Genomic DNA, 15003 nt, shown 5'->3' on the forward strand with positions numbered 1-15003 from the left:
TAGGGCTTAACAGACCTTTCCTTAACCTCTAAACTGCTGCCTGAATAATATCTGATAGAAACCAATACCTACCAAAACAAACAAACAAACAAACACGATGCAAAATCAGGCTGCTTTAAGACTAACATAGTGTCTGAACAGCAGATTGGAACACATTTGCCACATTGGGCTATCCTTCAAGTGTCACACATTTAAGAGGACCAATGATATGCTGAACTTGTTCCAGACAGAAATTCAGAGTTTTAGTCCACAGACTGGGGTGAGCTCCTTTATAAGGGCAGTATTTCTAAAATGACTGTGTGTACATTTATACATTCAAACAGAATTACTCATTTTTCCTGTATTTCCCATAACTTTATACATTATTTTTTTAGCGAAGCCACATTTTTCATAAAACTTATTGAAAAGGCTCCTGGTTTGCAGACAGTAGTGTTAATAAATGTTTTTTTTCATTGATTTGTTACTTTTTCTGCTACTGGGACAAACCAGAACAATGTGGCTTCCAGAAAAGAATCCATATGAAAGACCATATGAAAAATTGTATCAATCTGGTTCAGTAATTTTTATGATGTTAGTTTCAAACGGAACTACTCATTAGCAATTATTCACCAATGTGAAAAAGAAAAGAAAAGAAAAGAAAACAAAACAAAACAAAACATTTCGAGGCACCTGGCTAGCTACCTCAGTCAGTGGACCGTGTGCCTCTTGATCTCGGGGTTTCGAGTTTGAGCCCCATGTTGGGGGTAGAGATTACTTAAAAGTAAAATTTAAAAAAAAAGAAAAGGAAAGGAAAAAATTTCAACTAATTCAGGAGCTTCAATGTAGAAAAAAGAAATCCTCATGAAAAACAAGTAGAAGAACCTTCATAGTTAGATTATTCACTTTCAAGATATATACAATGAAACTTCAAGGTAAAACTTTATTATGTGATTCCCTTAACGAATGTGAAACTGGGCAGAACAGTCCAGGCCTTTGTACCTGAGTGCAAGTGCTGCAAGATATCTGAATCAAATTTAACAGTAATGACTTTTTTCCTCTACTGGTCCCTGAAAAAACAAAGTGACAAACCACCCCGCTTGTTTGTGATCAGGCAATTTTCAGCACTTATATGACAGTCCTAGTAAATAAAGTCAGCCTGTTAGTGTTAATATTAGTTTAAATCTATTTCTCTTTCTCTTAAAAAAAAAAAAAAAGAATCCAGTGAAAAATAGTATGGGGATACCATCTAAGTTGCCAAAATGGAAAGCTGAAACTAAAACACTGTGTCTTCAACCAAGGCAAATATTTGCTCTGCTAAAAGAAAACAAGACTGCAAGCAGAAATTTCCCTCCTGTCTTTTGAGATTTTTTAAATTAAATTAGCAAATATTTATTGTTTAGCAACAAATGGAATAGCCCCAGGGTCTTCATTAAGCAATTTACAGGGAAGCAAGGCATTTTATTTACACCTATAAACTTTCGAATGACTATATGTGTACATTTCTAATAGACCATAAAGGCTGCTTATTTTACAATGTGAACAATATGGAGAACCAGTTTATTAGACCAAATTTTAATAAACTTGTTTACTGCTCACTCAAGTAGCAGAAATTGACTTCAAATAAATTGTAGATAATATTACCATCCATAATTGCATTCTAGGAAATATTCTACTAGGTTTTATCAGTGGAATCTAACCACTGACCTACTATAACTCTTATTATAGTAGAACCAGTATTTCAGAAATTTCCAACAAGACTGTGAAAGACATTTAAGATTTTATTTATTTAAAACAATTTTTTTAATGTTTATTTATTTTTGAGAAACAGAGAGAGACAGAGCACAAGCAGAGGAGGGGCAGAGAGAGAGGAGACACAGAATCCGAAGCAGGCTCCAGGCTCTGAGCTGTCAACACAGAGCTCCATGTGGGGCTTAAATCCACGAACCATGAGATCATGACCTAAGCCAAAGTCGGGTGCTTAACTGAGCCACCCAGGCACCCCTAAAGATTTTATTTTTTAAGTAATCTCTACACCCAACGTGGGGCTCAAACTCAGAACTCTGAGATTGAGTCGCACACTCCACCAACTGAGCCAGCCAGGGACCCTAATAGTGAAAGACATTTTAATTGGCTATCTCGATTCCTGAAAAACGCTCTAAAACAATAATGGCCAGCATTTTACTGAACACACTAAGCGCTTCACATGCAGTATCTTCTCTAATCCTGACAACAACTGCATCATCTGGGTATTACCATCTACTCCATTTACAGTTGAGAAAACTGAGGTAGAGAAAAGTTACCTGACTTACCAGGGCTTACCCAGCTAGTAACTGTTGGAGCTGAGACTCAAACCAAGGTGGTCTGACCGCAGAGACTGCATTGCTAGTTGCCCTATCACTGGTGCTCGTATACAGTTCGGGCTTCGTGAACTCAAAATATGCATGCAATTTCACCAAAAATGGCTCATATGCCACAACCGTCAATAAATAGTAGGTTTTAACTTCTTAAACATTTCTCCAGTCTCTGACAAACTACTTTTGTGTTTATCTAGAGGGTTTCTTTTAAGTGGAAATAGAGGCTTACGAAAGGCAAAATGGTAAGTGAACTTTAACTTCAAGGACATCCTTTTACTCCCTTCCCCCGGCTGAGGATCTTATCACTTTTCCTTGATTAGCATTTCCTTCCATTTTGCTTTGCATTATTCATAACACAGCCCATAGTTTCCCACCCCCAACACCTGAAGGGTCTAAACTAATCTCACTTCCGTGGGGGAGGTTTCCTACTAGTTCTTTAAAAGAAACAAACAGGTGTTATTTTTTTTCCAAGGCTGATTCCTAATGACCTGATGAGTTGCTTATTTTAATTGCACCCAAATCACCAACCTACGTGCCTTTAATATAAAAGGGTCATTATGGCCACTCAAGCCAAGCAATTAGAACTGTTGAAGAGTGTCTGGGATTCCCAGACCCCGTGAAATACACACATTTTAGCAACTTCTGACAATTGTGCATATTAATATGAGGCAAAGGACAATGAACTTCTCTGAGGTTAAAACAATCACAATGGTGTGAATTCAGGCTATAAGTCTGCACATCTTTTAAGCGAAAGTGCCTCCCCCTATTTCCACATTGCTCATTTGGTTCAATTTGCAATTAGAGAAAGAAAGCAACAAAAAGAAAGCAACAAAAAGATGCTACTTCGTGCAGGTTTAACAGGCAAAAATATGTACAGTTTCTAACTCAGATGATGGCATGTATTGTGAGAAGGAGAGACCTGTTTCGTTTTGTTTATAAAGCTCACCATCACTGTTTACTAAAGCTGCCTTGTTCTCCTCGGGTATTTCCTAAAAGTAATGAATGGGCCTAATTCTTATAAAAAAGCATACTCTCTTCAGAATGTCAATGCTTGCCAATCTGTAGAGTCAGATGCATATAGTCCTCACTCATTTGTCCATAATAGAGGCAGTTTGATGATTTTTCAAACAGCAATAACTACTACTCAAATTTATAAAGGGTTCTGTCATAGGCCTCCATGATTTCAAAATTCAGTGACACATATTCTCAAAACTGTTACTATCATATAGGATAACCATAAAAAATCTAACCACATCAAATCAGAACTTTTCTAAAAACTATGTTTAAACAGGGTGGTTACAAAGTCATGCCAGTTACTAGACATCTGCATGCTCCCTTCCCTGTCCTTTTCTTTTTTTTTTTTTTTAATTTTTTTTTTTTAACATTTTATTTATTTTTGAGACAGAGAGAGACAGAGCATGAACGGGGGAGGGGCAGAGAGAGAGGGAGACACAGAATCGGAAACAGGCTCCAGGCTCTGAGCCATCAGCCCAGAGCCCGACGCGGGGCTCGAACTCACGGACCGCGAGATCGTGACCTGAGCTGAAGTCGGCCGCTTAACCGACTGAGCCACCCAGGCGCCCCTTCCCTGTCCTTTTCAAACTAATTCTTTTCTATGTTTTCTTGGATATCTTTTTTTTTCTTTTTTTTTTTTTTAAGTGGGCTCCAACACGGGGCTTAAACTCACGACCCTGAGATCAAGACCCAAGCTGAGATCAAAAGTCAGTTGCTTAATTGACTGAGCCACCCAGGCACTCCTAGACATCTTTCCCATCGATGTTTGGAAGCCAATATACTCTGCAACAGTGACCTGACTCACAAAGTCCCTATGCTTTTCTTGAATTCCAAAAAGCAGGTTATAACATTATACAGGAGGTAGATCTGTATACAAACAGCCTTAATGCCGGGCAAAAGGTGAAACATCTTAATAGAAATTTACTTGGAAACAAAACATTCAGTTATTTAAAATCTAATTTAGCCAGGTTATTAGGAAACAAAGCATCAAATCTATAAATGTAAAAATTACCACTTCGTGTTCAAGACATACGTCCTACCCTGTCAACTTGTGGGTGTGGGTGTGGGTATGTTGAAGGTAGGGACCTGGAAAGGAGTAGCTGTTAATAAAACAAATTGTATGTGACTATAGGTATGTCTAAAAAGATGGGACGGAGGTCAGATCACGTCCATTGTTTTAGATGGAGAAGAGACACAGAATGGTGCTTGGTCTGTTTATACACCTTAAAACAGTACAAAATGTGTGGCTAACAGCCGAGTCTCCAGATATTTTTGCACCATCTCTTCTATACTGCAGAGACGAATTATTATTGTGAAAACAGAAAACAAATATTTTAGTGCCAAACTGTACTCTGGTGCTAATTCCAAATATTTATAAGTGAGCAAAGTTATGAAATGACTTCAGTCATAAATTAGCTCCTTTATAAACTTGAAAATTATGAGTTTAGAAACATGTGAACAACCAGAAAATATCAGTGGCATTAGCATTAGCTGTATGACTTATTGGTAGTAAGACACTAGGTCTTCCTCTCTCAGAAGGAAGACTGGAAGGATAGAGATCATATTATTTACACACTATTTCTTCCATGAGTTTTTCCTGTATTCTTTCAGAAAATCTTAAAATTTTCTATAATGACTGTGTCTCTCTCTTTCTGCCCCTCCTCCACTCACAGTCTCTCAAAACTAAATAAACATTTAAAAAAATACAAGCTCAACCTGTCATCTTGCCCTTTTTATGCTCTTATTTCACTGAACTAACCACCCACAGTCAACCTCTCAAGAAAAATCGTACTCCAAGAGTACAGAATAGTAGTCTTGCTATTTAGGGAAACCTTCAGTGCCAATTCTGAAATGTGGAATATAAGTTTTGGGGAAAAAAATCCAGTGTTTTCATACAGTTGAATAAACTTCACAGATAAATGCATTTATCCTCCTGTAATAATGAGGCATACAGATTGTGCCGAACTTTGAGAACTGAAGTCATGCAAATACATTCCTCAGGCATGAATGCTCTCCCTCACAAAAATTTCTAAGGCAGGCCTTCCGCTATCATTGTATTTCATCAGCTTTTGTGATTCTAGAGCATGGCCCTGAAATGAGGAGTGAGGCATTATGCCACATAAATTATAATATAGAACTATATAAATTACACTTTTACAGCAACCTTAGAAAATTAATTTTGGATGCTCCCACACAATCTGCTTGGTTTGTGGCTCTGGTGTTCAGCATGTATTAGTAAAGGCTTAGTTATGTGCCTTCCAGAGCTCTGCTCTGAAGTACCCTGCAATAGAACACTAATCCTGTCACAGAAGGTCTGCAGTAAGAGTCTGATGACTTAATGTAAATAGTCCGAGATAGTCAATAAAAGTTCATCAAAACACATATTATAAATTTCTATTTCCAGGACCCCACTCATCACCTAGAGTTTTCTGAGGGAGCTGTGGTGAGGGCTGGGTGCCTACAAACCTCTCTGGAACTCTAAACTCTGCATGAGTCACAGACAGGTCAGAAACAACCCTTCCCGCCGCCCCCACCCCCCGCTTCAGTTCAGAAAAAACACATCACCAACACGACTGTTTCCTTTTTAGAAAGAACACAGCCTCTCTTTGCCATTGCTGTATGTAAATGAATAGTCAGTGTGGACTTATGTGATAACTCAAAATATTTACTCACATACAGATTAGACTTAGCCAAGGCATAAAATTAGCATTAGCAATTCACATATATGTAAGCGAAAAGAACTTTGTTTGGAAAGCAGGGCTGATCTTCCCAGTGACCGATTTGGTAAGGGTATAAATCTGGGCTACAATGAGGCAGATGGCTGTTAACAATGTACAGATTAGCCTTGCCCTGCCTCGCACTCAGATGTCGAAGTAACCCAAAATCTTTTCAAATCCCTCCTTTCATTTTTGAAGCATAACAAATGAATGGAAACACTATTAATAGAAATCTTTGTTCAGGTAAAGGCTCTGAGAACCACTGGGGGAAATTTATTGCCTAGACAACAAACCGCTTGTCCCTACCTGCTGTGATCTCAGAATGGCCGCATCGATCTCCTCCACCTTTTGAGTGATGGTGTCGCTCACTAATCGGTAGCGGTCATTGTCCTCGGCCACCATTTTTTCCAGTCCTTCCCTCGCCCTCCAGGGTACCAACTCCAGTAAAGCACTGCTCACTTCGTTAAGGGAGTCCAATAAGGCTTTGCTGTCCTTAGCTTCCTTTTTCAGTTCCTGAAAACAGAATTCAGGAAAGATACAAATCTGTGGGTAATGCTTAAGAGTTAGAACAGGCTTTTCCTTTAACTGTCCTCGGGGCTAACATCCTTTGCAGGTCAATTATGCCAGGCATTGGTCCCTGAGTTTCAGTTAAGTTCTAGAAACCTTTGTTATTTAGAGCTATTTTGTAAAAAGGAAAAGTGTTTCCTGAGGAGTTCCAAAGAACAATTCATTTGTCAACACGGCAAAGATTTTATCTTTGAACTTTAATATAAATGTTTAAAATTTGGGAAACAAAACCAAGCAGGTTCACATGTATTATTCTTTGCTTTCTGGTAACCTCTAAGTAATCAGGTACTAGGAAAGTAAAATAAAGAGTAAAGTCCAAGCCAGAACTAAGTGACCCTCAAAATGAGAACGTAGTGGCTTTAAATCATCCCTGTTGAATCATTACAGGCTCAGTGAGCCTGACCTCCCCGGCTCCTTTCCACCCACATGTGATCATACTTCAGGGATGATAAAACAGAGGCTATCTCTGAAAAGAAAACAGCATGACAGAATACCACTTCTGCAATATAAGTAGAAAAGCTACCTCATGCTACGCATCTATCTTACATAAATATTGTTGTTCTAAGCAAATTATGTGTATCTCTGAAACAATGACTTTTTTTTTTCTTTCTGTTTTCATCATTCTGTCTCTTGTGTAATAAATTATACTCCCAACCATAAGACTCTGGAAACAAAATATAAATGCAGGGCTTTCATCTCTGGGCTCTACGAAGTGTTACACAATTGATCTCCTGCCAATTTCTATTGGGTCCCCATCAAGGCATCCTTCAGCATATTAGTAACGACACGAGACTATCACCCTAAACGGTAACAAACAGATCCAAAATGCGTAAATAAAAGCCTACTTTTTGTCTCGCTTGGGCTTGGCTTGCTGCTTCTCCCGTCAGAACCTGAGTTTCGTATGAAAGTAATTCCACCTCCACTTTGTCCAGCCAGGTGCAGAGCTCTTCACGTGTGGAGTGCAGGCGCCTGGCAAGCTGCAGTGCCTGCTCCAAGGTCTTGGCTACATCCGTGCTTAGTTTAGTAATGTCTTTGTACCTTGCTTTAATGGCTTCCAATTTATCTTGAATGATTAAAACTTCATCACCTAAAATTTCAAAGGCGTGTTATATCTCGAGAAAGCAAAGAAAAGCTAGAGGGAGGGTTTCTTCAGGTATTATTGTACACTGATGAGATTTTCTCAGGGAAGGGAGGGAGGAGAGACATTTTTCCAAAGATGATCTGACCCAAGAGAAGCCTTTTTCTAGGTTTTAATCCTTCCCGGGATTTCTGGCAAATCTAAACAGCTCTGAAAATGCCAATATAAAACCAGAAAGGGCTACAGTCCCTGCAGTTATGGGAAAGCACCACCTTCACAACTAACTATATGGCGTTTTCAGACTTCAAGCACAGGAGCTAAAAACTGCTTGGGTTCCAACACTGACTTTGCCACTTGTTACCATGCATAAGATCCTTAACCTCTTTGTGCCCTTGGTTTACTCATTATTACACAGGGATGAAAGAATCTACCTCATAAAGTTGTGATAGAAATTCAACAAGTTTATAGTTGCAAAGCGTTTAGACCAACGTCTGGCATATGCATATGTATGTGTGCAAATGTGTGCGCATGTGTGTACGTGGTACATGTGTATGGGATGTGAATGTGTATATATTAAAAATAATAAACTCATCTGCACTATTCCAGTAGGTCCTCGCTCTCCTTTACCTCATTTTCAGACACCCAGAGAAATTGCATCCTGGGCTTCAGACTCCTGATTCAAGGTTCTAGATACTATAGTGAACCCCTCGCAACTCACAATGAATGTTACTGGCCCATACTTCAATACAGATGCTAACTGGACACAGGTACAGTGAAACTTTCCTGTGGCCAAAGGAATTACTAAAACGAATTAGTCTGTATCTGTTTTCTTAGTAAGTGTAAGCATGGAGAAATGAAGTGTGTGTATAGCCAGAGAATCTGTCACTGAACGCAAACTATCTTAAAATTTTAAAAACTGGTCTACAACCTGCGTACTCATGCAGAACAACAGCCTCCCGCAAGTGGAAAATGAATGTAACCCTGCTATGTGCTATGAGTAATACACACAACTTCCATTAGGAACTCAAGTGAGATCATGAGAAAAAAAGTGAGCTCATATCCCAAAACCCCCTTGGATCAGTCTTCAAAGAATTCTGCAGAATGAAGTCTTGGAGTGGCCTCAGAATTATAAAGGATTTTGTTTTTCTCTTATCCCTAAAATATCTAGAAAGCAATGCAAAAATGCTAATTGCATGATGATCTGATTTGAAAGATTCTCACCTGTTGTTTGTTTCAGTAGTTCTAAACCATTTAGTAATGCCTGATCTACATTTTGTTTTCTGAGTAGGATGTCCTCTTGCAGAACCTAAGACACAGGTACGGTTTTTATGTTGGGGGGAAAAAAATCACAGTTAGCTTTGGTTAATCTTAGAGAACTCTGTGTTTCATAGAGATTTAAGTAGACACCTCCCATTTTCAACTATTAATCCCTGTTCCCTTATTTTCGCCTTCTCTTTAAACCACCATGGCCCATGTTCATCTACCCTAATTCACACGCTCTCTCCTTTTCAGAAAACAGACTTTGTGAAGATACTGGACTACCTGTTAATTATGAGTCTTCATGTACAACAATAAAATAGCAAAGGAAAGGGGGGAATCTGGCTATTGGATAAATTCAATCTCTTTTTAAAGTGACTCCATTAGAAGTAAACTGTATATACAGGCAAAGTCTTTTTTTGGGTATAGCAATTCCCCTAAATCATAAGAACATAAAATAATCCAGAAATGAGAAAGACTTAGAAAATAATGACAAGTGAAATGAAAAAACAAGAAAAGAAAAGAAAAGAAAAGAAAAGAAAAGAAAAGAAAAGAAAAGAAAAGAAAAGAAAAGAAAAAAGAAATAAAAATACCCGAAGTTCAGACTGCTGCTTCCATAACCCCTCAGGGCTGTAATCCTGGACTGAGAGCTTGCTCAGTTTGTCATGCACTTCATTCAGCCAATTCATCAGCTCAACTTCATCTTCCCCAAAAATCTTAGCATTACATAAGGCCTGCTGGAGGAGCTCAGACCTGCTGTGACTTTTCTCTTGAATCTCAATGTACCACACTTGAGAGGAGTCTAGTTTACTTTGCACCGTATCTTTATCCTCCCTGGAGCTCAAAACCTTTAAGGATTGGCCAATGCTAACAGCCTGGTGTAAATGTTTATTGTGATTGATGATGTCATCTTCTAAGGCCTAAAATAAAGTTTAAGAAAAGAGAAACAAAAAGGATGGACAAATAAAAATGAAAACATAAATCAAATGAAAGAATGACATTTGAAATGGGCTTAGTTTACAATTATGCATAACACAACAGTACATAACTCAAATTTATGACATAAAACCACAAAGGAAATGGAAAACTGAATCTTACTAACGTGCAATGGTTATCTTACTTTGTGCTGTGCAATTTGTTCCTCAAGTTTAGACGCTTGGGTTCCTATGGGCTCACAGTTCGCCAGCTTCTTTTCTATGGTTGTAAGCCACTCATTCAATGGTTCTAGGGTTTCATGAAATTGCTGTGCTACCACTGAGATACCTTCCAACTGACGATTCCTATAAATGTGCCAAGATAAAGGTCATTTAGGGATGAAGAATGTGTGAAATAGTCAACAAACTTCTTTACTCAAGCTCCTGCATTCTAAACATTTTTTTTGTGGAAAACAACTAAGGTTAAAATTAAGATCTGTCACATTTAAAGCACATGCTAAAATAGCTATCCCATTAAATAAAATTAAAGGTGAAGCACAGGCCAATCCCAAGCAGCTAAATCTTATGAAACTCTTAAGAAATCTGGTTACAATAATAGCTATGTAATAATAATAATAATAGTAATGTCATAATAACAATAGCAGCAATAATGACAATGATGACAATAAAAAAAAAACTTATTGAACACATATGCTGTGCCAAGCCTCTGTTTAAAGTGTGTTATATATTAATTAACTTCAATCAGAGCACCAGTTACTGTGACTTCCTTAATCAACTGGTCAAAATTGGATTCAAATTTTGAAGACCATCTGTAGCTCCCCCCATAGTGGAATGAATAGTGACTCCTTCTAAAGTAGTGTGTCGGGTCTATTCCCTCCCAACCCCCGCCAAAAAAAAAAGTACAGTGTCAGGTATATTTCCCAAAAGCAACACTTAATATTTTATGGATTAAAATATCACGAAAAAGGATTTCTTTAGACTTTTACTTATTTGAATACACTTTTATATAGTTTGAAATGCTCTTAAAAAACACATTAGTTCTTCAGTTAAAATGGTACCATGTAACTGAAAACCTACCTTCTGCCACCCTCAGTTTTTACCGAGGGCAAGAGATTGTGCCCGTCTCTATACAGAGTACCTGACTCAGTACCAGATCCTGGGACCAAGAGTGGTTGTCATAACTTTTTATCATGCATAATTCTTAGGGAATTGCATGATTTAAGAAATTTGCTTTCTATGGAGACCAAGAGAATTCTGGAAAATTGGCACATGCTACTGAATATAATTTCTGTGTATATCATAAACTACACATTTATATATCTCTTAAAACTTTCAGATGAAACATATTTGATCTTTAAAAAAATGAATAGAATTATTTTTGACTTCTAAATTATTACTAAAATTTTTTTTTCCTTTTTTAAAAATTTTATTTTAGAGACAGAGAACACACACATGTAAGCATGTAAGAGGGAGAGAGAGAGAGAGAGACAGAGAGAGAGAGAGAGATATCTCCAGCAGGCTCCATGCTCAGCACAGAGCCCCATGCAGGGCTCAATCCCATGACTCTGGGATCATGACCTGAGCCGAAATCAAGAATTGGACGCTCAACCAACTCAGCTACCCAGATCCTCCACATTCTTTTTTTCTAAATTCAAATATCCAATCATCTAGAATCAGTGAAAATAAACTATTTTGTGACCATATTTAGTTTACTGTGATTTAAATTGTGAGTGACTTTATTAATCAGCATATAAATCATAATATGACCACTATCCTTCTATTTAATACCACTGTGAGGAAGGTTTAGGAAAAGAAAGCCATTGTGGTAGTAAAGCAGGGATCTAGACATTAATTCATTTCATTAATTCATTTATTTTTAAAAAGTACTGAGAGTATCTCTCATGGCAGTCAGGGTACAATGTCCTGGTAATTCCACAAATGGAATAATCTCCCGAAATGAGACTAAAGGACATGAAGCTTTTAGCCTCCTTAGGAGCATCTCATTCTACGGTCATACAACTATAAACTATAATTAATTCTACTCCAGTATTCAAGATTAGACAAATCCTCTTCTCTTCAGCATTGTAGTTCCAAAGAAGGTAGCAATTTATGGAGATAATCATTCTGTTCAGTGGTTCGTCTAGTTTCAACCCACCCAGTCTATGTGGCTGTGGTTACACTCCAGTGTAGCTACTACTCAACATAGGTCAATGTGATCCCAACACGGAGAATGAAAAAAAAAAAATGTAACCAAGAAACATGATGAGTGCAAAAGCCCATTACATGCTTCCATAGCACTCTATATTTTTGCTCTGAAATATCACATTTGTCATTAGTTTTCAATGGCTATAAAACACTGACTGTACCCTGAGGACAGAAATGATCTGTCCAGCTCACCTCTAAAGCCCAAGGCCTAGCTCTATGCCTGATGCACAGTGGGCAGGCAGTAACTGCGTTATTAATAAATAAATGAATTACTCCTGAGGGAATTATTTTTATAAAACCAAGTGTTGAGATGTATCTGGTGACTACAAGACCTTACCAAGGGAGGAGGGAGGAGAGCGGCACCACAGCCCTTGCTACCTGTTCACATACATGATAAACATAGGGAAATGACAGTTTGAAGAAAAGCAGCATCAAAATGCAAAACATCAGTAATTAACGACTTTGCTACTTCTTCAAAAGACCGGAAGTATGTAAGTTACCGTGTTTCAGCTTTGTTAAGCAATGCCTCCCATCTACTGTCCAAGAGACTCAGCTGCTTCAGAATCTTTGCTTTGTCTGCAGGTTCTGCTGTTGCAGCAATTTTTTCTCCTTCACGTTTGATTACCTCCACAGTCGATTTGCGGTCATCCAGCAATCTTTGGAGAAGCTTGACATAGAACATTAAATACCAGAAGCAAAAGGGGAGGCGGGAGGGACAAAGAAATAATTGTGTTATCGGAATGGAAAACACAGTCTAAGTACTTTTGATATGTGACAAAATACATATTCTGTATAGATTCACATAAAAAGAAGTAGGATTTTAAAAATGGCTCATTTTGTTTAGTGATTCATTACTATTGTGTCAGACATTGTGACGGAGGCTTTTCATAGCAGATAAAACTAATATTGATAAGCCCGCTAAGCCATTCACTATTAATTTTTAATATAAAATAATAGGGTAGAAGGTGCTGCTTCAGTATAAGTCCACTGCACAGAAAGCACAAAATTCCCATTACTGTAAAGAAATCGGAATACCTTAAACATTCAACAATCATGTCCTTTTGAGACAAGCTTAAGATATTATAAATCATTACTGTTTTCAAAACCTCTCCCCATGTTAAATCATTATAGAGAGGGAAGTTGAGACTCAGACCAACTTCACAAGCCAGTGATGCTAAATCTAGAGACTCTGGCCTCCCTTTACTAGGTGGGACTAGCTCCTACAATCCTTCATTAGGATAGAAACTAAAAAAGAGACTTCAAGTATCATGTCCAAAATGAACGGGGAATGGAACAAGTCAGAAATCCCCCAAAGCTGGCTAAATAAGACTAGTATTTCAGGATTTAGAGGCAGAAAAAAAAATGCAATTTAATTCTAAGAAGCATTTCAAAAAACTCAGAATGGAATGTTTGAAAGAAGTGGCCAGAACCCAGGATTACTTTGCTCTCATCTAATCAAAACAATTATTTCATGAGCAAGTGCTATGCATAGGCACTGGTCAAGAGCAGTGAGGAAGTCACAGGAACGTAAAACGCTAAATACTTCACTGATTCCTTATTCTGACCTTGATGGATAATTAAGGATTAAAGAAATGTACAGTTACCTAGAGGTAACAAGCTAAGACAGCACCCTCTCCCTTTCACTTTGAGACCGCCAAATCAGGTGGTTAAGAGGAACCAACATGTTTAAAAAGAAGAGGAAGAAACGCAAACTCTCTTGACACAGGTTAGAGTCATTAGAAAATCAACGAACCACAGGTGATTGATGCAGTAGAGAGAACTCATTAAGTGGATTACTTCTGATAAACTTTAATAGCAAAGCCTCTAGCAATTAAGAAAGCAAAATCCACATATAGGTCTTGTTGGTTAAACATAGTTCATTAACTTTGGGAGAATAACAAAGGTTTAAATTAAATAGTGAATGGTAGCAATTATATTGCCATATATAATATTATACATCCTTATTACTTTATTACATTCTTATTCTTTATTACTTTATTACATATTATGAATTACATACTATTTAAAAATCATTTTTTACGTTTATGTTTCTTTAATCCTTATCTCCAAACCTATTTCTAATAGGTTAATTCCCAACATACTAGAGTCCTCAAAGAATTTTTAGAAATAGTACTGAATGTCAAAACTAAATTAAGCCTCTTAATCCATTCCTTTCTTTTTAAGATTCCACACGGGAAAAACCTTACCAATGTGCTGTGTGCTAGGCCCCTCCCATGTGCCATTTCAAGTCATGGCTGACAAATTAGTACTGAAAATGTCACTAAATACGTCCTAACTGACCATCACCATCTGGAGCACAAAATGGTTTTTTTGGTAAGTTATCATCCCTTCAGCAAGTGTGTCTTTCTTTCCAACTTGGTCCTGTATTAGTAGTGTCAAAAGACACAACACATTCTTTAGCATATATGAATCAAATATTTGCTTCTTTCGTACAGGCTGAGCCACAAGAAACGGCCTGTATTTAAGCTATAAAAAAAAAAGGAGAAATACAGGGTGCTAGTTATGGAATAAGTCACAGGGATAAAAGGCCAGCATGGGGAATATAGTCAATAGAACTGTAAAAGCATTGTATGGTGATACACGGTACCTCCACTTTTGGGGAACATAGCGTAGCATATAAACTTGTTGAATCACACTGTATTCTACACTTGAAACTAATGTTACATTGTGTGTCAACTATACTTTTTTTTTAAAAAGGCAATTTCATACAGATCAATCTGCTATGCAAGGGAATGACGACATTTCCGCCCAAGTTACCTTTTCAGTGAGTGAAATCTTCCTTGACGACGCTACTGGAAACTGCATACATACCCACCCCCAGACTCCACTCCAGCACTTCCTGTCCATCCTCGCTCTGTCACTTCCTACTTATCTCT

At 37.7% G+C, this 15003-nt stretch overlaps 1 protein-coding gene across 27 annotated transcripts in view; it reads right to left on the reverse strand.

The window, feature by feature from the left end:
• The window catches only part of DST (dystonin), a 502305-nt gene that overhangs the window by 63501 nt on the left and 423801 nt on the right, over positions 1-15003 (reverse strand). For 23 of the 27 annotated variants that reach the window (XM_086707113.1, XM_086707116.1, XM_086707108.1 and 20 more), the window contains 6 exons: positions 12607-12773; positions 10087-10246; positions 9560-9886; positions 8931-9015; positions 7477-7718; positions 6371-6577 (listed from right to left, as the gene is read on the reverse strand). In XM_086707113.1, coding sequence (XP_086563239.1) covers positions 6371-6577; positions 7477-7718; positions 8931-9015; positions 9560-9886; positions 10087-10246; positions 12607-12773 — 1188 coding nt within the window. The remainder of the gene's footprint in view (positions 1-6370; positions 6578-7476; positions 7719-8930; positions 9016-9559; positions 9887-10086; positions 10247-12606; positions 12774-15003) is intronic. The other 4 variants (XM_086707136.1, XM_086707120.1, XM_086707124.1 and 1 more) reach the window with 1 other exon arrangement.

This window comes from Puma concolor, chromosome B2 (genome assembly GCF_028749965.1).
Source record: "Puma concolor isolate L17-30 chromosome B2, mPumCon1.1.hap2, whole genome shotgun sequence".
NCBI lineage: Eukaryota > Metazoa > Chordata > Mammalia > Carnivora > Felidae > Puma > Puma concolor.